The sequence below is a fragment of the Mauremys reevesii genome, linkage group 3 (genome assembly GCF_016161935.1).
Source record: "Mauremys reevesii isolate NIE-2019 linkage group 3, ASM1616193v1, whole genome shotgun sequence".
Taxonomy (NCBI): domain Eukaryota; kingdom Metazoa; phylum Chordata; order Testudines; family Geoemydidae; genus Mauremys; species Mauremys reevesii.
Genome location: NC_052625.1, coordinates 40852441 through 40875534, shown reverse-complemented (window position 1 = coordinate 40875534; position 23094 = coordinate 40852441). Strand labels below are relative to the sequence as shown.

General features: G+C 41.2%; 1 protein-coding gene across 9 annotated transcripts in view; it reads right to left on the bottom strand.

Moving 5' to 3' along the window:
* PRKCE (protein kinase C epsilon) overlaps window positions 1–23094 on the bottom strand; it is a 501798-nt gene that overhangs the window by 93266 nt on the left and 385438 nt on the right. For all 9 annotated transcript variants that reach the window (XM_039531433.1, XM_039531437.1, XM_039531434.1 and 6 more), the window contains one exon: window positions 5703–5857. In XM_039531433.1, the coding sequence (XP_039387367.1) occupies window positions 5703–5857 (155 nt within the window). The remainder of the gene's footprint in view (window positions 1–5702; window positions 5858–23094) is intronic.

Sequence of the window (23094 nt, the reverse complement as noted above, 5' to 3'; positions counted from 1 at the left end):
CTGTTTTACACTGAGTGCCCTGCTGACTTGTTCAAATGGTGCTGAAGTGTACTGGAGAAATACTGCACTCTATGACCATTGTTCCCTAAGATCCTCATGGAAACGAGACATACAGCTCACAAGGTTATACTCTTAAAATTTGGCTTATAAGGATAAACATGAATGTTGGTGTTTGCCTTAATGTTGGTGTTTGCCGGTGGTGCCTCAGTCCAAATCCAGTGGCCTCAGCTGGGAATAACAAGAATTCATTAAGTATCCTTTCACAGATTTTAAGGCCACAAGGAACCTTTATAGTCACCCAGTTTGATCTCCTGCACAAAACCGACTTAGAATTTCCCCCAAGAATTCTTGCATGAGCTCAATATTTTTTGGTTAAACCAGAGCATAGAATAATAAGAGCTGTGAAGTGCAGAGAAATATAAATGTAGCAGTCAGTGGAAGTGGTTAGACTGAACTGCTGGTCTCCTAACTGCTAGCTCAGTGCATGCTCCCCTACACTGAAGATTACATTAAACTGCTGATGACTGACTTTAAGAGTCAAATGGTCCATGGTCTTTCATCAATGGGTTCACAGGCAAAATCAGTTTTGTGGTCTCAACCTCAAGTCATGAAGTTATGGTAAAATTTTTCATAACTGGTATGTCTGTTTGAATGGCACAGCACAAACAACAAGAGTGCTGCTGGTCTGGGCTGAGCTAAAGGGGTTTTCATTATAAACTTTGTGGGTAAGTCTGTGCAGTGCCTGACTGACTCTGCTTGTACTATCAGTCCCAGATATGCCTAAATACCACCAAATACTAGGTTGTGGGGGAAAATAAGCTCTGAGAGTGTGTTTAGCACTGTGAAGGACATGGAAGTCACACTCCCTACACTGAGGACCTTCCATAATCTCATTAGATGGACATCCCAAAGCATATCGAGGTTCAGTCATACAGCATGGCTTTTTTAAAAAACAGCAATACAGCTTTATATGGAACTATTTATATAAATTGAGAATGTGAGCTTTGTTTTCACCACAAGCAGCAGAATCAGATAACGCAACAGCACTGAGATACATAACTCTATTACACAGATCATTTAAACAAGACCGGAAACTGCTGTTGAGCCAATTGCAAAGGCATGAATTTAGCGCTGAATTTCTTTTTTTCAAATGGGAAACTAGCTTTCCCTTTGAACTCTGGAGGAAATGAGGCTAATACTGTCTCTTAAAGAAGAACATCACTAACTAGCCTTGTAACACTCTAAAAATCTGACAAACAAGCCAGAGCACTAGCTAGAGAGTTACGCTTTTAGAAATAGACAGTTATGTTTAGCTCCAAACAGATACTTCCAAATACACCGCTACTTCGATATAACGCCACCCGATATAACACAAATTTGGCTATAACGCAGGTAAAGCAGTGCTCCAGGGGGGCGGGGCTGCGCACTCTGGTGGATCAAAGCAAGTTCAATATAACACGGTTTCACCTATAACGCGGTAAGATTTTTTTGGCTCCCAAGGACCACGTTATATCGAGGTAGAGGTGTATGTGGCTAAACAGAGGTAATTTGACATATCAGGTATTTTGAAACCTTACTCTCTTCAAACATGTTCCAAGCATGTTCTGAAATACTGCCCATATAAGAATCATTTCCCACCTTGGAGAACACCCACTAATTTCATATCACAATGTCTTTGGTAGAGCTATCACTATACAGGAAGTGTGTATTACTTCATTTGAGCGTCTGAGGGTAGGGTAGGTATTTTGATTGGTGGTTAATCAAGGGCAAAAAGTACTTTTTTTTTTTTTTTTTTTTTTTACTTTTGCTAGCTCACCCCACCACTTTGGAGATATAAATGAAATAATTAGAACCAAATGCCTTTTTCTTGCCAGTGAGTCAGTGCAATGTTTCAAACGATGATGGATCTTTTCCCTGAAAGATGACTGCATTCTGGTGCATGTTAAATACTAACAAACATTTTAGCATTCCTCAAGGGCTTATCACACCATGTATGAATCATGACCTTTTCTTAAAGTATATTATATAAGCCAATAATAGTGACTTGCTTTTGAAAAAAAAGGCCAGTGTCACTGTGTGATGTATTAATAGGAGTGTCATATTTCAGACTGATAATGTAATTGTTCTGCTTTACTCAGCACTGGCAAGGCCTGTTGGAGTCCTATGTTTACATCTTTCTTAAGATGGACACAAGGGTCCAGAGTAGCAAAAATGAAAACATGATCTATTAGGAAAGGGTGAAAGAATTGGGCATATTTCGTTTAGCGGAGAAGGCTGCACGATAACAGTCTTCAAATATGTAAAAGCTAGTTATAAAGAGGATGGTGATCAATTGTTCTCCATGCCTAGTCAGGGCAGGACAAGAAGCTGGCTCAGTTTGCTAGAAAGGAGATATAGTTTAGATTTTAGGAAAATCTTTCTAACTGGTTACCTAGGGAGCTTATGGAATCCCAGTCATTGGAGGTTTTGGGGCTTTGTCATTGTCAGGGCTTTCAATCCGGCCCACGGAATTGCCAGCCCCCTGGTGCAGCAGGGCTAAGGCAGGTTCCCTGTCTGCCCTGGCCCCACACTGATCCCGGAACTGGCCAGCACCACATCCCTGCGGAGTGCTCTATGCACTACCCTCGCCTGCAGGCACTGCCCCACGCAGCTGCCATTGGCCGTGACCAGGAAACCACGGCCAATGGGAGCTTCAGGGGTGGTACCTGCAGGTGAGGGCAGCACGCGGCAGAGCTGCCTTCCCCATCTTGTCCCCCCAGGAGCCACTGCTGGACATGCTGGCCACTTCTGGGAGCAGCTCAGGACCAAGGCAGGCAGGGAGCCTGCCTTAGCCCTGCTGCATGCTGCTGCCAGACCAGAGCTGCTTGAGGTAAGTGGTGCCGGGCTGGAGCCCACATCCCGAACCCCTCCTGCATCCTGCACCCCAGCCCTCTGCCCTGAGCCCCTTAACCCCCAGCCTTGAGCCCCCTGCTGCACCCCTCCTGCACCCCAACCCCCTGCCCCAAGCCCCCTCTCGCACTCCGCACCCCCTCCTGCAGCCCTACCCCTGTTCTGAGCCCCCGTTGCACCCCACACCCCTCCTGCAACCTCCTGCCCTGAGCCCCCTCCCACACTCTGCAGCTCTCACCCCCTCCCACACCGCGCTTTCCCTCCCACACCCCAACCTCCTGCCCCAGCCCTACATTCATGGCCCTGCATACAATTTCCCCACTCAGATGTGGCACTCGGGCCAAAAAGTATGCCCACCCCTGGATTAGACAAACACCTGTCAGGAATGGTCTAGGCATACTTGGTCCTGTTTCACTCAGGGGATGGTTGGTTGGGGGTGGACTAGATGACCTCTTGAGGTCTCTTCCAGCCTTACATTTCTATAAGTCAATGATTATGATGAAATTATGAATTATAGATCTTCAATTGTTTTTTTAAAGTAACTGAGATGTACATTTTATATGTTGTTAAGGTTCTTGGTGACCTTCAGATGAGAAATTAATAGTTGCTAGGAATAAAACAATGTCCAGGTCAAAGAAATTGTACTAAAATAAAGCAGCAGGAAGGGATGTGTTCTTAGTGGATTTTCCTTGCTTTCATCTCAGAACCCACATTTTTTCTTCTCATTTGTCTCTTCTGAAACTAGCCCTAGTACAAATACACCACCAATTATTTTAATACCACAGCATGTCTTACTATGATGTGCCAGAGCTACGGCAGTATAGGCTACTGAGTCAGAAGTTGAGACTATCTCAGCAAGCTTTAAAACACAGAGCATTGCTCACTCATCAGCATTTAGAATGAGTGTGTACACAGTGATCCAGTGTAGTTCAGAGCCAAAGCACAATAGCTCTACATATGAGAGAGAAGAAGGAGGGGGAAGGTTATTACACATATCAATATAAGGAAGGTGTTGTATAATGTTATCAATTTAGATTTTCTTCACACTGCGGGTAATTTGTCTCAGAAGTAACCTTTTTGTTTGGTTCACTGAAATCAGTAAATTAACTGCTAATTACTCAGGGTGTAAATTCCAGCTACCAGGGCTGGGAAATGAACATTAGCCTATTTAGAAGAACTAATCCTCAAAATCCTTCACTTATTAAGACACTAAACTTCTCCTCCCCACCCCCAAAAAATGGCAGTTTATGAAATTCTGACACATTCAGAGAGGGATTACCTAAACCCTACAGATATGTTGTTTGGGAAATAAATAAAGGGGGGTGGAAGAGTCCTTACATAGGCAACAAAGATAAGATATGTATTTAGGGCGTAAGCACTTAGAATAATTTAAACCCCAGAAGAAGAGGGTTTGGAAAGGGTCCAAATTGGATCTGGTGAACTGATTTTACTTTTGCAAGACTTACAACCTGATTGTCAGTGTTATGGATCAGCCAGACATCCAACTGCAGCTAGAGATGACCAACCCTACAACTGGTCAACATTTTTCTGTCAAAAAACTTTTTATCGAAAAGTGTCTGCTTTCCATGGAAAATGTTGACTTTTCATCAAAAAATGAAACCTTTCCTTCCACTTTTTGATGAGAAGTTGAAATTGTCCATAGAAAGTAGACACTTTTCTGTGGAAATGTTCATTAAATCAAAACCCATTTTTCTATCAAAAAACAGTTTTTTGACAGAAAAATGTTGACCAGTCCTAGGGTTGGCCATCTCTAGTGCTCACTGACTCCATTTTCCAAGCAGCTCTAATGCAGCATCTTTAAAAATGAGGCCATCAATTTTTTAAATTCCATGTCCTCAGCTAGACTCGTCCTCAGCTAGACTTTTTCACATAAAAAAATCTAGGTCTCCCCCTTCACTCCCCTAAAATAAGTCAGATTTAAAATTTCAGAGGAGGAGTAGGAATATCAGAAACTCTTAATATATATCCATGGCCCGCAACACAGATCTCAATAAGGTTTAAAAGACCCATATCCAAAAACCTACAGCTTTGCTGCTTGCTACAGGCATGCAAGATTTATCGCAAGTGGTGACAGGCTGCCAAAAATAATTTAAAAAGAGAGGAAGGGTGAAACGACAAGATAAAGGACTTAATAAACATACGGATAACAGGGTGAAAATTTCTCAAGTGGTTCCTCATTTCTAATAATAAATATTTATTCTTAAATGCATTCTTCACAGCACAACAAAATTGCCCATAAATTGGTTTGGTTTGTTTTGTTTTAAACTGGAAGGGTAGTGATTTAGTTTAGTTTTTGTTCAGATGGGAACTTTGGGCAGTAACAAGCAAATCCAAATTGTCTGCAAAGAGCCACTTCCTGTTAGGGACTGAGACTTCACCCTAACAGTTAAGAAGAAAGGCCATTGCAAACTACTATCCTGATTCTATCAGACTGGAGACAACTAGGACAAACAAACTCAGGAAGTGGCAGGGAGTTCGAAAGCGAGAGGAAATCTATGGCACAGAGAGGAAAGTGAAGAGATTGCACTGATCTGCAAAAAGTTCACCCCTAGGTCAGAATGTGCCAAGCTTTTCAAAAAGCTTTACTTGTACTATAATACAAAACTGGCACACACAGCTGGCGATTGCTGCAGAGACTATTCAAATGTTAACATTCTGAATGATAAACTGCCAAAAAAAGTTCTATGTAAGCAAATAGGAACAAACAACTAATCTAAATCTGGTTGCTAAGAGACAGAGGTTTTCAGCCAAATTCACCCTCAAGAATACTTTATTCTTAATCAAGAAAGTACCTGTAGATGACGCCATGCTGGTGAAGAAACATGAGTGCTGATGTGACCTCTGCAGCATAGAAGCGGGATCGAGGCTCGTCAAATTTGCGTGAGCGCTGAATTTGAAACATTAGATCTCCACCATTTACATATTCCATGACGAAAAAGAGGCGGTCCTGAAATTAATTAAAACAGTGCTATTAAGCTAATTTCTTTCAGCCACACAAAGGGCTGCTTTAAACTACACATTAGGCGACAGCAGGATTTGCATCAAGAAACTGAAGAATAAATGCTACAATTCTGAACTGGGGAAAGCTGACAACCAAAAAACAAAAAACCCCAGGGAAAACTGATGCAAGAAAGAGCGAACGAAAGAGAAAAGGAAGAGAATTAAAATACAATTAAAAAGTAATAAGGATTATTAAAATAGTACAATCAGCTTTGTATTTTTAAAGAAATGTTTACATGCTGTTTAAAAAAACATTTAATATAAATATTACAAGACAATGATGATTCTGTCAGTTGCTGAAGGGCAGGACAATTTTGCAGGTTGCCTGCCCACCTGGCTCCCTATCCCTACATATTATCAACCACTCTGTCTATAAAATGCCTTTTCTTCCAAATTATAACTTCACAATACATATTATTAATAATTATTTATATGGAAACCACTATTGTCAGTAGAAAGCAGTCAAAAATCACAAGTCAGGTTTTCTCAAAGATCATAAGAATGGCGTAAATATAACAGAGTTTTAAAAATAATCTATTTGGGGTTCTTTTTAATTGTCTTCTGGTTTTTGAATCTTCGGGGTTCTTTTTTTTTTCAGATTTTTCTCCATAGCAATGAGGGATAGAAACCCTCTTCATTTTTCAGTGGCAGCTGCCATTTTCACACAATGATGTGACTTTGGGAGCTGGGGCTTTCAGAAAAACACCAAATATTGTAAGAGTCACAATAAAAAATAGCAGCAATTGGCAATGCTGAGAAACCAAATGTGAATGAGGCATTTTAAAGGTCCCCAACCCAAAGAGCTTATAACATAAACAGACAATGCAGATCAAGCATAGGCAAAGAACATGGTATACACATTTTTATCATCTCTGTCCCATTTTCTCTAAAGGTTTCTTGCCCATCCTTAGAATTTTATCTAACTATATCATTAGCCCTACCCCCCCCTTTGCACTTTTGCCTTTTGCGAAATTCAGTAAAGCACTTAAACATCACTGACTTAAATTAAGCATGTGCTTAAGTGCTGTCCTGAATGTGGATGCTTTCCTGAAGGGGGCTTGAAACATTTGCTTAGCCCAGTAAAGGTCAAAGGTGGAGGATGTAGAGGAAGAAAATGCAAGCACCTCAACTGTACACATCAGAACATTGGAATTGCCCCAATGGATCATTTCCAAGGTCCATCCAATCCAGCATCCTGTCTCTGAGGCCATATCTTCATTACAGCTGCTACAGTGGCACTGTAGTACTGTAGTGTAGAGACGTCGTAGATCAACTGAGGGGGTTTTCCATTGCTGTAATTAATCCACCTCTCTGACAGGCAGTAGCTAGGTCGATGGAAGAATTCTTCCATCCACCTAGCCATGACTATATTGGGGGTTACATCGACCTAACTATGTCACACAGGGCATGACATTTTTCATAGCCCTGAGTGATGCAGGTAAACGATCTAAATATTAAGCATAGACCAGACCTGACAGTGACTGGTACCAGACAGTCACCATCATAGTCCTTTCCTGAAAGGAAAGATTGGGGAAACAATAGCATTACTGCTGCTAGAAGTAACAGACACTCCAAAGGAAATGGTATAGGCTATAGTCTTTCCACCTTCCAGACTGACTCAATATTGCCAATCCTAAGTGTTCAAAAATCATGAGACAGTCTCCAAAAATCATTAGATTTAAACCCTCATGATATTTGTGCCAAACAAAATAATACATGTGAGGTTCTTTTTTATTTTGATCCTCACGTCACATTTTTCAACTTTTTTCTGCAACCATGAAGAATAGAACCTTGCTTTAAAATGACAAAAAAAAGGAAGAAAAGAAAAAAGATGAGATTCTCACATAATCCCATGACTCCAGAAATTGGAGCATTAAAAAAAGCAACAAATATTGTAAGACTCACGATAAAAATCACAAGACTTAGCAACACTGCCGTCTGAGGGATTGCAGAGATGTGGGGCAAGAATACACTATACCTCCAAAGAGGAGATGCAAGCACCTGTTTTCAGCACATTCCCAACTTTTATTCCAAGAGTAGTGCACTCCTATATGCTCTTCAGGCTGAATGCCTCCGAAGACTGGCATGGGAGAGGCACACAACCAATTTCCAGCATTACTGTGCCTTACACCTTCCCATTTGGAGAGGACATGGGAAAACATTACAAATATGATAGGGATGAGAGGTCACAGTCCATGTCATTCAGTTGGCTAAAGTAATTCCTCCCAAGATGATCACCTATTCACTGTAGCGTTTTATGTTCGGCAAAGTTGGTAGAACCTGGGCAGGACTGAGCAGCAAGATGATCAGGCAGCGTGAGAAAGGGGTCAGCATTTGCTACCTAACTATGACATGCTGGCTGATTCCCAAAAATGCAACCCACTGGATGTGTCTACGCCATAAAAACAAAAGGACTCAGATATCAAATGCACAAAATGCTGTCGATTGTCCTTGTTATGCTATAGAGAATCCCGAAGGAACAGCCTTTCTATGTCACGAGACTGCTGAGTCACCTATTCCACACTACTCAGTACTGTGAGTGAAGGAACTCTGGAGTAATTTCCTTGTGGGATGAAGATAAGGGAAGCAGTTGAAGACACATAATTACAGTGCTTATGGTTTCTTTCTTCAGTGGGGAGATACTGCTGGAGACACTATCTCCCAAGAGTGAAGACTGTATATTTATCTCCTAAGCTGCCTATACTGCCCCCTTGACCTTGATTTTATTTCAATTTTTATTTAATGACCTTTGGATACTCTTCCCTTATATGAACAGAAGTACCCACTAGAAGTTTTGTAATCCCAATCTATTTTCAAAAATGCTCAATTGACTCTGATTTGAGCAGAGAGGATGCCCAACAAATCTTATGCAGAAATTCAGCAGAACCCTCCTTGCTACACAGACCTATTCATATTTTCTGTATGTTACTTAAGATGAGCTCCCAGTTCTTGGATGAGATCCTTAATCATAGGTACTGTTCCCAAACTACTTTCAGTCCAGTGTTTGAATTTCTTTGCCTAATCAATAGGTTGTACAGTTTCAAGTCCATGCACTTTGATCTACACAGAGACGAACTCTGTAATTCCAGTAGGGTGCACAGGGAATCATTTCAACATCACTACCCCAATTCATTACTTCTGTAGGTGCAGTCGTAGTACTTCCATGTTTGGTCCAAGTAGAGCCCATATTCTCTCAAACACCTACCTGTGGCAATTCTAAGCATCACAGGTCAAAATGTGATTTCTGTGGTTTTGGTTTAGGATCCTTTACAGCAGGGCTCGGCAACCTTTCAGAAGTGGTGTGCCAAGTCTTCATTTATTCACTCTGATTTAAGGTTTCGCGTGCCAGTCATACATTTTAACGTTTTTAGAAGGTCTCTTTCTATAAGTCTATAATATATAACTAAACTATTGTTGTATGTAAAGTAAATAAGGTTTCAAAATGTTTCAGAAGCTTCATTTAAAATTAAATTAAAATGCAGAGCCCCCCCTGGACCGGTGGCCAGAACCAGTGGCCAGTGTGAGTGCCACTGAAAATCAGCTCGTGTGCCGCCTTCAGCACGTGCCATAGGTTGCCTACCCCTGTTTACAGGGTTTTCCTGATTTGTCCAATCTGGAATTTAATCTGGATTGTGAAGCCAGATGTCTTGTGCTCAGTTGAACACAGGGGATTCAGCAACAACTCTGGCCTCAGCAATGGCAAGGTACTAAGTCACACATCTCCCTTCATATTTTCAAATGGAAGGCAATCTCACCTGGATTATATTATACACACTCCAATGTACTTTTTCGTTTATGTGAAAGGGTATCAGACACCATGTGTATTGACCAATGTTATGCCCTACAAACAGATTGCTCATCTCTCCAGGCAAGTGTACAGACTGGGTCTTGGATTTGCTGGTTTAACACCACTGTGGGTAAATTTATCCTACAGTGATATCTGTTTGACATGGCATTAAGTGCCTACAAAATGCTGCTGTAGGTTACACTCTCCTACTACATACATTTACATTTCAAACAGCCTTCCTAGTTTTCCCAGCTGTGTATTACAGCCAGTTTTATTGGAACTGGCAGCCAGAAGTGTCTTTGAAAATCATGTTTTCCTTATGTCAAGAATTCAGGTGAGGATTTTTTATCTTAGTATAATGTCAATTTGTATAATCAATTGTAATAAGACACATCATGTCAATACTGCAGCACTGGCACAGAGAGCATCTTCCTGGAGAAAAGAGGACTCTAGTATGTTTATGACACCGTGCTTTTCTAAACCCATTCTTTGGCTTTTCATTTCCTATGCTCTAGAGAAAGGACTGCTCAATATGGAACGGGCATAAATAGAGACTAAAATAGGAGCACATGTGTTGGCGTCTATATCAAACTCTGTTTGAGAAATCTATTTACCTAGGTATTTTTCTGGTTCCCATCACTAGAGTACCATCTGAGAAAAAAATGTATTGCTATATACTTTCATTAAACCTTTTGCACCCACAATTTGGGATCCTAATGCTAAGAACATATGTATTCTTTTGTTATCTCCTATTTTTATCCCATTACACACACACACACACACAGGATGAGATTCTGGGCCTATTGAAGATAATGGCAAAATTCCAATGGACTTAAATACAACCAGGATTTCGCCCTCATCGTACACTTCCCGGTACAGAAACTGAGGCACACCTGAGAACATATCATTCATTAGATGTGTCATTCATTAGATTCATTACAATGAGAAGGGTACAAAGCGGACAGAAGACAGTATTGTATAGTATTGACAACCAAGTATCTAGAGCAGCTAAGTATTAGATATGGTCTTATTAATCAATTTTGTTCCAAAACTGGTTTGGATTATCTTTTGGATTCCATATCCATAACATTTGAGAAGTATGTTTTGATGAACAAAAAAAATGTGAAGCAGTCCTGGGAACTCCTTCATTACATAAACTAAAAGAAAAGAAAAGATCACAAACAAGCCATTATAGATTAATCCCCTCTTGGCATCTGTTATTCAAAACCAAAAAAGCAAAGGACTATAAAATAAGCAAATATGTTTTCTGAAGTAAAGACTTTTTAAAGGGTTTTTGTTTTTCCCTTAGTCTAACCTTCTCTCCCTTGAATTCGAAGAAGTTATGGTGAAATGAAAACATTTAACATAATAAATGAAAACAATCTAAAACAGAGACGGTGGGTATGAGTGTTTCAGGGCAAAGAGGATTTGAGTTAAACAGTCTGGAAGACAACAACAAAAGCTTTCAACTTTAATCTGAATTTCCATGGTACTATAACCTTTCCTGTCTTTGGTTTCAACTATATTTCTTGTGATATCTCGCAAATCTGCCTGTCCTGACTTGTCCCAACCCCTCATCTCGGTCTACCTCTCCAATATAGCCTCCTGGTTGTCTCACTGTCCCCTTAAGCAAACACGGGCAAAACCAAACTCCTTAACTTCCCTCTAAATTATCCTCTTTCTTTGTCACCCTAAGCACCCAACCTTCTTCTCACCCACTAAAGCCTGTCAACTGAAGCTATATTTGATTCAGCCTCTCTTATCCCACTCATTTAAGCTGTGCCCAAATCCTGCCTCTTCACCCTCCTCAATATTTCTAAGATCCATCCTTTATTTTCTATCTCCACAGCAAAAGCTTGCATCCAAGCCCTCATTATCTCCTGTCTTGATTTCCTATAACCACCTCCTCTCTACAGATATATACACCCACATTAGTTTTTGACATGTTTGTTAGCCTAGCAGTATATACTCTCGTTCTTTCTGCCCTCTCTGCCTGTCTCTCTTTATACTAAGTTCTTTGAGGCATAGACCATGCCTTCTTTTCTGTTGGGAAAACTGTGGTCACCTCCAGAAATAAATAGCAATAATCTTTGAGGGCATAACTGGGCCATCCTAGGTCATCTTTGAAGAGGTGTGACTGATGACCAAGAACCTCCTCCTAGATATCCTTGCCAATTAGTTTTGTGTTGATACATGATTCTCTATAACCTATTAGTTGTTTAAATGTGAAAAGATACCATCGTTGGGGAACGGACTTCCATGTAAATCCCAAACAAAAGTTGAGACTGGGAACTACAGCTTTTGATGTACTGTTTACAACTGAGAAATTATCACTGCCTACCTCTTTTAAGAATTTATTATCATTATATCAGCCCTTAATTCACCCTACGCTTTGTTTGTTTTTCACTTAACATTTAATGAGATCACACTGTAATGAAAATGTATTTGTAGAGCACAAAGTACAATTATTACTGGCAAGCTCAAGAGTACAAACCTTTACCCAAGTGAACCTTAGGAGCTGTGTGACCTCACATGGAGTTGAACACAGCCAAATTAACTGAAATATCACAAAGCAGAAATAAATCATCCAATGTGTTTTCCAGCTTCATATCCAAGATGTGTATCCATGCTATATGCCAGGCAAGCAATCTTTTCACTACAAGTCCTAGACTGTAGGATCTATCCCTGCAACCGTTCAAAGCACAGAAATCAGGAAAGGCATCAAACATATACTTCTCAAATAGAATTCACAGTTGATAAGACTTATCAGCATTCTCCAAGTACCATTTTTTCCTTCTTTTATGTTTCTCATACAAATGGGTGTGAATAAATTCTTCCTGATTTTCACTAAATCCTAAGTTCACGGTCTCAATAGACTTTTCTAACAAAGTATCAGAGGGGTAGCCGTGTTAGTCTGGATCTGTAAAAGCAGCAAAGAGTCCTGTGGCACCTTATAGACGAACAGATGTTTTGGAGCATGAGCTTTCGTCGTATTCACCCATGAAAGCTCATGCTCCAAAACGTCTGTTAGTCTATAAGGTGCCACAGGACTCTTTGCTACTTTTCTAACAAACAGTATCAGAAAGTTACATCTGAATCAGATTTTTCCAGACACTACTGAAAAATATTTCAAAATCATGCTAGAAAAATTAGGAATGTGTGCTAATTGAGAGTAAATTTAACACACAAAAATAGCTCATACATGAGTTATATCTTCTGTTAAATGACAGAGTGTTTTGTGCTATAACAATACTAAGCTTGTTATCAATACAAAAGTCAAAATACACAAGAAGCCAGATAAATACATCATGTCTTTGGTATGCTGTGTAAGATGATATTTTATTCAAATCATGAGTGTATTAAACTCTTTCCCAACTAGCACAAAACTGTGATTACTTAACTCTATTTAAACAGGATGCTCAAACAGTTTGTTTAAAATTACCTAAAACTGCAGCAACTGTCCCACCCATTAGAACTTGAATAAACATTTCCTGCTTCTGATTGAAATTGCACAGATACACTGGACTTAGTACACAAAACCAAATGAGAGCCTGAAAGAACCAGAGATGGAAATGAACCAGTATCCTAGATTCCAACATCTCTTCCAGCCCCAATCTTGGAAAGGGTCATCTGCAAAATGAGTAAGTGTATGTAAGACAAGAGATATGGAGAAATACAGAGAAACAAAACCTCAAATTCATTTTATTCCCTTTCAAGTTTACTCAAACATAATCCTTTAACAAGAGACTGTGACGTGTAAAAAGGAAGTTATGTTTATAGTGATTATCGTTTCCAATTTTTTTCAGTGTCTATTTTAAGGCCAATTACGGCTTTTTTAAATAAAAAATTAAGACTAGAATAATTTTTCCACAGTGTTTAAAAAATTGCTTCTGTGAATGACTAGAAGAAATGACTTCCATTGTAGTCTCATGTTCCTTGGGACGAACACCCAGAAATGATGGCACATGGTGAGAGCCATCATCACAAACAATTTTAAGCATTTCAAGAACTGTAAGTCTGGGGTATTTTCAGTGTGCATTTTATAAAATCTATTCTCACTCTCAGTGTTTGAATCAGAGGTGTTACTAGTAGTTATAATGTACAAATGGAAATCTAGACAAACAAGAGGTAACAAACATAACAAAAATATTTCTGACAATCCAGCTGCTTTAATTTCCTTCAGGTTGGTTCGAACTACCATTTTTATGCACATAATACCCTCTCCCTGGTGATCAGTTTCTAATAGGCTTTTGCCATTTTCTTTCTAGAGGAAGAATGGTCTTGTGGTTAGACAATGGCCTGAAAGTTGGGTGATCTGAGTCTGTGACTTTGGGAGAGTCACTTACTCTCTCTGTGCCACAGTTCCCGATCTGTAAAATGGGGATAATAATCCTTCCTAACATCACAAGTCTAATGCAAGGAGATATTGTTATATTTCTGAGGTGGTTAGACACTATCGAGATGGAGGACGTATAAGATCCTAAATAAAAATATTGCTCAATTGCATTTTTATCTAACACTTTACAAACATTTTGGGGACTGGATGGCCCAGTTGGTAGCAAGATACTTTCCAAATATGAAACCCAAACAGGTCAGCTGTAGCGGACATTTGAAGAAGATAAGAGTATTCTTCTTCACTTACTGTCCTAAACTGTTGTATGAGAACATAAGAACCGCTATACTGGATCAGACTAAAGGTCCATCTAGCCCAGTATCCTGTCTTCTGACATTGGCCAATGCCAGGTGCCCTAAAGGGAATGAACAGAACACATAATCATCAAGTGATCCATTCCCTGTCGCTCATTCCCAGCTTCTGGCAAACAGAGTCTAGGGACACCATCCCTGCCCATCCTGGCTAATAGCCATTGATGGACCTATCCTCCATGAACTTATCTAGTTCTTTTTTGAACCCTGTTATAGTCTTGGCCTTCAAAACATCCTCTGGCAAGGAGTTCCAGATTGACTATGCATTGTGTGAAACAAATACTTCCTTTTGTTTGTTTTAAACCTGCTGCCTATTAATTTCATTTGGTGACCCCTAGTTCTTGTGTTATGAGAAGGAGTAAATAACACTTCCTTATTTACTTTCCCCACACCAGTCAAGCTGAAAAGTCCCAGTCTTATTAATCTGATATGGAAGATGTTCCATACCCCTAATCATTTTTGTTGCTCTTTTCTGTACCTTTTCCAATTCCAATATATATTTTTTGAGATGGGTGACCACGTCTGGACGTAGTATTCAAGATGCGGACATACCATGGATTTATATAGAGGCAATATACTTTTTGTCTTATTATCTATCCCTTTCTTAATGATTCCTAACATTCTGTTCGCTTTTTGAACTGCCGCTGCACATTGAGTGGCAATGACTCCAAGATCTCTTTCTTGAGTGGTAACAGCTAATTTAGACCCCATCGTTTTATATGTATAGTTGGGATTATGTTTTCCAATGTGCACTGCTTTGAATTTATCAACACAGAATTTCATCGGCCATTTTGTTGTCCAGTCACCCAGTTTTGCGAGATCCTTTTGTAGCTCTTCGCAGTCTGCCTGGGACTCAACTATTTTGAGAAGTTTTGTATCATCTGCAAATTTTGCCACCTGTTTACTCTTTTTTCCAACGTGTGCTGTTAAACAGCTGCCACTTTCCTTCCAATAATTGGCTGCATTTCAGCAGAGGGTGTAGTGATTCCTTTTTAAAATAAAGGATTCTATAGCTTGTGAAGCCTTTGGAAGTCTGAGGTGAAAAGTATTACCATATATTAGTGCAGGGTGTTATTCATAAATTATTACTACTATGATTATCACCATTTGAAAGCAGCTTTACTGAAATTATTGAAAGGTCTCAGGGCCGAGTGGATAAGCACCATCTTTGCTGGCAGCCTCAGTAGTAAATGAACAGACATGCAGATCAAGATGGCCCCTCATTCTTTGTGATGACCCCTCCAAAGTGTATTGAGGGATATTTGAGGGGAGTAGGCAGAACAATGTTGTTCGTGCTGTACTTGGTGTGTGTCTAAATAGCCCACATTAGGTTTCCAGGCTGTTCCAGGAAAACCACTATTAAAATTCACTTGCTGGGGAAAAAAAAAACAGAAATAAAAATAGCTTGTGGTGGGCCGGCCTGATTGGATACAAACTTTTATCTAGAAATCAGAAAGGAAAACAGCATTAATGCCATGCTCCCTTCTCCCCCACAATCCACCCATTTTATATCGCTGGCCCTGGACCATATTCAGCCCATACTATGAACCCAGTCAGTAGTGGTCCAGGCAGGTTGTGGCAGGAATAACAACTGGTAGTGCTGAGTGATACCTGTACAATCCCACTATGTGCTTAGGTGGATTGTGGCGTGCTGAGGGCTAAGAGTTGCCAAAGCAGTTACCTAACTTCACCCTCACACTCTAGCCAAGTAATGGGAAACAACAAGCTCTGATCTGGTCAAGAAAGGCTATATTATGGATGCAAGTTCGGTTTTCAAACTAATGCTTTTGGAGCTTGTACAGAGCTTCTTATAACCTCTATATTAGATTAGTCTAACACCTTGTGTTTGTGGCCTAGACTGAAATATAAAATGAAGCCTCTGACTAGGGTTTTAACTTGAGCAGGATGCCTGTGCTCCAATTTTAAGTTGCACAAAGCAGGTGTCGTATATTACTTTTGCCCTGGGGGTTTTACTATTGGCTTCCTGTTATGTATCAAGTTGTTTTTAGAATTAGAATAGAATTTGTTTTATTCAGTCTTTCATCTCCCTAAAGCAACCCAAAGTGCTTTCCAATGAGCCAGATGCTGCTGGTGTACAAGTGATTCTGTAAGCTAATGGGGGAGCCGGTATATGGTCAGCACTAGATCACAGACTTTTGGAAATTAGTCTATCGTAACCAGGGAGTGTTATGGAATGTTAAGTTCTACCTGCTAGGCCAGCCCGTCTTACAGAGATTCTAGCTTTCTAGACACAGATGGAACAGATTCCAGGTGGTTCCACAGCTCCTGAACTGGATCTAGAAGCCTTCCATTTTCAGGTATCACACTCTTTAGGGGGAGGGATAGCTCAGTGGTTTGCACATTAGCCTGCTAAATGCAGGGTTGTGAGTTCAATCCTTGAGGGGGCCACTTAGGAATCTAGGGCAAAAATCAGTACTTGGTCCTACTAGTGAAGGCAGGGAGCTGGACTTAATGACCTTTCAAGGTCCATTCCAGTTCTAGGAGATAGGTATATGTCCTATTATATAATCTTCTCCCTATCCTTTAACTCCAGCATGTTGAATAATTTATGCTAAGGGTGTGTTCAAAGAGCCAACCACTCTGCCCACCAGATCCTGAGAGGTCCTGGTGTTACTAGGGGAAGAGGCTAAAACAGAACCACTTAGGGAAGATAATGAAGAGGATGGAACCACTAATCTCTCTCCTGTTTGTTCCTCTTCCACCAAGTTACTTCTTGGAAAGGGTTTGTGGCTTGGGTGGAAGGATAAGCAACTTCCCATCGGACAATCACAGAGGCTATGTAAAGGAGAAAAAAGTGCATAAACCAACATTTCAAAATTGGTTCACACAGTTAATTTAATGTACTGTATATAAGTTATTTGTCTGGTTAACATAAGCCTGACACTAATGCTCGTTTGCTTGCCAAGAGACAGTAATTAATAACTCACAAAAAACTGCTTAAAAATAAAAATATACACATCCAGGCTACCTTGGAGAATTAATCCCATTAGCAGCAGTGTGCACACATACTGTACATAAACTTCATTTCTTCTGCTGTCTGCTCCAGAAATGCTGTCCACCACATTTTCTTTGTTGTTTTTTATGTTCCCTGTGCCCCGGAAGGAGAGGGGGAATCAGGACAGTTGTTCCCTTTACCTGCCTTCCTTCTCAAGAGTAGTCATCAAAAGAAGCTCCAGGAACATTAAGTGAAGCATTCAGGCTTCTACCAATTCATCACCAGAGGGCTGCTATTCATTGAAGCTATCAATCTTGCACCTTCTATGGGGCAATCATTGCCTCCCATCCATTAATCAACATGCACTTATAGCCCTGTGCTACAGTGCTCCTGTGTAGAACACCCACCCTTATGTTACTTGTTTTTTCCTACTTCTATTATTATTTATATTACTTTAGCACAGGGGTGGGCAAACTACAGCCCGCGGGCCATATCCAGCCCGCGGGACCGTCCTGCCCAGCCCCTGAGCTCCCGGCCAGGGAGGCTAGCCCTTGGCCCCTCCTCTGCTGTCCCCCCTCCCCTGCAGAGCGGCAGCGTGTCTGGCTCCAGCCGGCGTGGTAGCCAGACACACTGCTGCTCTGCATGCTCTGCTCGGCATGGTAAGTGGTAAGTGGGCCGGGGCTGGGGCATTGTATAAGGGGCAGGGGGTCCCGGGAGGCAGTCAGGGGACAGGGAGAAGGGGGCGGTTGAATGGGGCAGAGGTTCTGGAGGAGGCGTTCAGGGGACGGGGAACAGGAGGGGTTGGATAGACGTGGGGTCCCAGGGAGCCTGTCTGGAGGCAGGGTTATGGATGGGGTCGGGGCAGTCAGGTGATAGGGAGCAGGGGGGTTGGATAGGAGGTGGGGTCCCGGGAGAGGTTAGGGTTGGGGGGTCCCGGGAGCAGGTGGTCAGGGGACAAGGAGCAGGGGCAGGTTGGATGGGTTAGAGGTTCTGAGGGGGGCAGGAAGTGGGAGGGGGTGGATGGGGGCTGATAGGCCAGGCTGTTTGGGGAAGAACAGGCTTCACTACCTGGCCCTCCATCTAGTTTTGCAACCCCAATGTGGCCCTCAGGCCAAAAAGTTGCCCACCCCTGCTTTAGTACCTAGAAGCCCTAATCTCGGCTAGTTGACTCTCAATGCCTTGATAAGGGGAATTCCAAAATCACTCTTGACCAAACAGAAGACTGTAGGATTATTATTTGTCCATGCCACCATAATGGCACATAACATACGGCAATTTTATATAACACGGTGGGGCGGGGAGGTAGGGAGAGAAGTGTATTCAATCTCTGCCCTTATTTTAGGACCTGATTCTGAAACCTTTATTCACTGGAGCAGATCACTGATTCCAACAGGGCCACTCATGTCAGTAAGATCTACTTGCATGACTAAGTGGCAAAGGAGCTGGTTCTTCATTTGTACTTTCAGAGAGTTTGCGGGTGGAAGGGAAATCCTATGCTTCATTCAAAAGAGCTAACTGAATGAGATCTTTGCCAAAGTAAAGATATTCACTAGCAGAGAAATAGCTCTTCTCTACTATGTGAAGTGTTTCAATAATGTTCCCACGTACTTATAAACAGAGGTCAGCCAGTGACAACACTTGGTTCTAGCTTGACAGCACAGCAAGAAACTTTGTACTGAACTGTGATCATCAGAATGGAAAATTTACAAAAGATATTGTCCTATCAGTTCACAAATTATGCCCTGGGTGCCAGAAATAATTTATGTTCAACAATTTATTTGAACTCAATGTTCTGAGTAATATAAAATTATTACATTTCTGTACAATCAGAATTCTGTACTGGACCAGATGAATTCCCTTGAAATGGGAAATTAGCATGCAGTAAACATTTAGGCAATTGAATCTCTCTGTGTTTTAATGAGCATACAAACAAACGAACATCGGCCCCCACAACTTTAGAATAACAGGGGATTACGTTACAGTATTTACCGATCAAGTTCGCTTCTGTGGGATCGCAGCTGAGCCAAAACAAAATAAATATGACAGCAAAGAAAAAAAGATACGACATTGCTCCAGAGGAAGTTTAGAAAGTCCCTTCTCCCCCACCCCGTCCTATTTTGTTTGGGAATATCTCATCCTTCCACATCCACCCAAACCCTCACACAATAATTGTTTGCTTCCCCTGGTCTAGGGCATTGATTCACTAGAGCTCTTAGGGGAAGCAGCAAGGTTAACAATGGTAGGCACACCAATGAAGCAACGGCTTTTTTTCCAAATGCCCACTGAATCTCATTTCCACAAATGCAAGTTCAGCCCCCCATACAATACACATCTGAGCGGAAAGGGTTCAAGTGTGGATTTTATCATTACAGAGACAAAATGGGTGAAGTAATATCTATTATCAGACCACCTTCTGCTGGTGAAAGAGACAAGCTTTTGGGCTCCACAGAGCTCTTCTCCAACACTGCAAAAACACTGGATTTGATCAGTTATTTATTATTTGTATTGCAGGAACACAGAGACTCCCCAATCATCAACTGGGACCCCATCACACTAGGCACTGTACAAAAGACAGAAAAAGACAGTCTGTGCCCCAAGAAGCTTACAACCTAAGTATAATACAAGAGACAACAGATGGATACAACAAACAGATGGGGGAGTACAAGGAAGCAGTGAAAAGATAATGGTCAGCATATAAAGCAGTGTTCACTGCATGCCAGCTGCCCAGTCATTGTCAATTCAAGCCACAGCCTTTGGTGAGGATAGGTGTGAAGGTGCAAAGAACCCAGCAGGAGACCCTTTGCTTCAGGCAGCATACGCCTCCCCTAACACCCACTGGGCCTCCCTTTGAAAGGATGCAGAGTCAGTTCCCCTCCAAGGGGAGCCAGCTTAGCTGGTTGGTACATGGCAAGGAGAGGGGAATGGGCCCTAGACCAGCAGGGCTAACAGCCTTGCGCATTCCTTGTGTTCAGGAAAGAGAATGCAAAGGCCACAACTGTGCCAGGCTTTTTGGGGAGAGGGAGCAGGACCCCTTTACAAACTCTCCTCCCTGAGGCCCCAGGCAATGCCAAACACCATCTAATCTCGTAATGCACATCATTTTACACTGCCCTTTCTTACTCAGGGACAACCATGTCAAAGGAAAGCCATTTAATAAGACAGAGTTGATAATTAAAACCAGAAGATTTCCCAAGAACTCTACTGACTTTTACTGGCACTCCTGGGAGTCTGACAATGTCTCATCACGGAGGAATGAACGTTAGTATGACCAGTAGCTTGTGGGTGGGGTTTTGACAGCATGTAAACCTTCCTCTCAAGGCTACAATTGTAATTGCTCAGAGCTTTTGTCTGTATCTACCAGAAGTACCTGTTTTGTTGCCTCACCTGAGCAGTAGCTAACGGGGGATCTTTCTGATATGCTGTTTGCTGCATTTGCTTGCACCCAGCATTAATTTACCCATAAAATCTTATTTCTTGCTTTGACAAATTTCCATTTGACAAGACAACAGACATGATTAAAAAGGCAGACCAGGCTACAAAGAGCAAAACAGCATTAAACATCAGTATCAATAATTGAAAATGAATTACTAAACCCTCACTTTTATTAAACCCCACCATTATTAAAAGTTCACTTTCTATAAATCCCCCATTCATCTTAAAGCAACTAACACAGGCATGAAAGCTCACATTCAGTACACACTCAGCCAATACATTTACCCAGTGTATAGAGTGACACCGAGAGAGAGAGGTGTTGTCCCTATGGGTCTCAGTACAGGACCTAGTTTCTAATCCCACCTTGGATACAGACTCTCTCTGCAGCTCTGGTCTAGTCACTTAACCCATCTGCATCTGCAAAATTGAGAATAAAAAAATAAATAATACTTATCTACCACACACAGGATAAACTAAAGGGTGTCACCCATGACTGCTGATGCAAATTTCATCCTCGAAAGAAGCTGATCGGTGGTTGCCCTGATGCTGTCCCCAGGAGCTTTGGGTCGGGGAAGGAATTTGCAGCTTGTGGTTGGGGCTCAGTAGGAGCAGCAATAGAGGCTGCCATGGGGATGTGCGAATGTGCACCCCCAGCCATGAACTTTCTCCAGACAGCAATGCCCAGCTCCCAGTACAGTGGAGGTTGTAGTGCTTTTTGGACTATCCACCAGTGTTGTACCTCTGCCCTGGGTTGAGTTGGGGTGCACTCATGCTGGGTGAATCAAGCCCAATATCTGTAACAGGCTTCAAAGATGTAACATGCTACTACATAAGTGCACTGTAATGAATAATTTATCCTTGATCATGATATCAAAATGAAGTGATGGCATTACTGTAACATTAGCAGTAGCTTGTCATTAGCGAAGGGCATAAGGAACATTTCTCTTGTCCATTCGATAAACAGAACAACTAGGTCCAAATGTGCAAAAGTGTCTGAGCAGAAGGGAATGCAGACTTTTTGCATCCCTGACTTTGCACAAGTCTAATGGTACACACTGGTTGAAGGTTTATGGGCCCAAATCCTCTCTCTGAACATGCACATTGGAACTTCAGAGAGACAAGGTGGGTGAGAACCAACTTCTGTTCATGAAAGAGACAAGCTTTCGAGCTTACACAGGGCTCTTCTTCGGGTTGGAACTTCAATCATATCCAAAAACATGTGGACAATTTTGAAATGCTGGTCCTGTGTATGCATGTGTAGATGTGCACATGCTTTTAATAGGTATGTTTTCTTCATAGGCAGGATGTGCCTATAATGCAGTGGCTCAGCAGCAGTTTAGTTTGGCCAACAGTCTTGTCAATAACATTCCATCATTCTGGACCAGGAAAAGGGGCTCTAATATGCAGCAAATGCCAACTTCAGCTTATCTAAAGCAGTCCATATTTTCTTCAAAGCCTTCACAAAATTTTCCTCTTTGATTTGTAATGTTGCTAGTTAAAGGATAAAACTTTACAACACACAGCATCTATTGCAACATCAAAGATGATTACAGTATAGTCCGATAGTTTACTTATCCACTTTGGAATGCTCATAAAAAAGAAAGATGTGTGCAACAGGAATTTGCAGAATGTGTTCTCTTTAAGATAAACTGGCAAAGGAATGTACATGTGCATGGATACAGTAAGATCTGATTTTGACACACACATATATATATATATATATATATATATATATATATATATATATATATATATATATATATATATAAAACTTAAATGGTGTCGTGTTTTCAAACCCTAGGAAGGTATTTAAGGAGACAATGGAATGAGCCAGTTCAGAAAAATTTAAAGCTAGTGTGAATATTGTCCTAGAAAGTGCAATATGACTCAAAGCTCAAAAGAGAATTCGGGAGGGAAATACCCAGTTTAGACTAAGATTTTGGTATTGCTTTTGCAACAAAGTTTTCAGCCATCCAATGACATCACAAGATAGAGCTACCAAACAGATGGACAAATCAGCTTCAGAAATAAAGTCTGTGGCTGGGAATTTTGGTAAATGGTCCTTACATAATGCAAGCATTTATGTCAATTATTAAGAAAAAGAACACATCTGCATTTTTTTTACCTTAAAGAAATATTGGGCTAATTTCAGCCCTAGATCACCTTGGCTTCTGCTAGCATAACCCAAAGTATAAGGCTCCTGCAATGGGAAGTCCATGCAGAAGAGGACTGTGATAATGTCAGGGACCTGTGCCTGCTTGCCACAAAATGGGTGTCTATAGTTAACCAGTGGAGGCCTTAGATC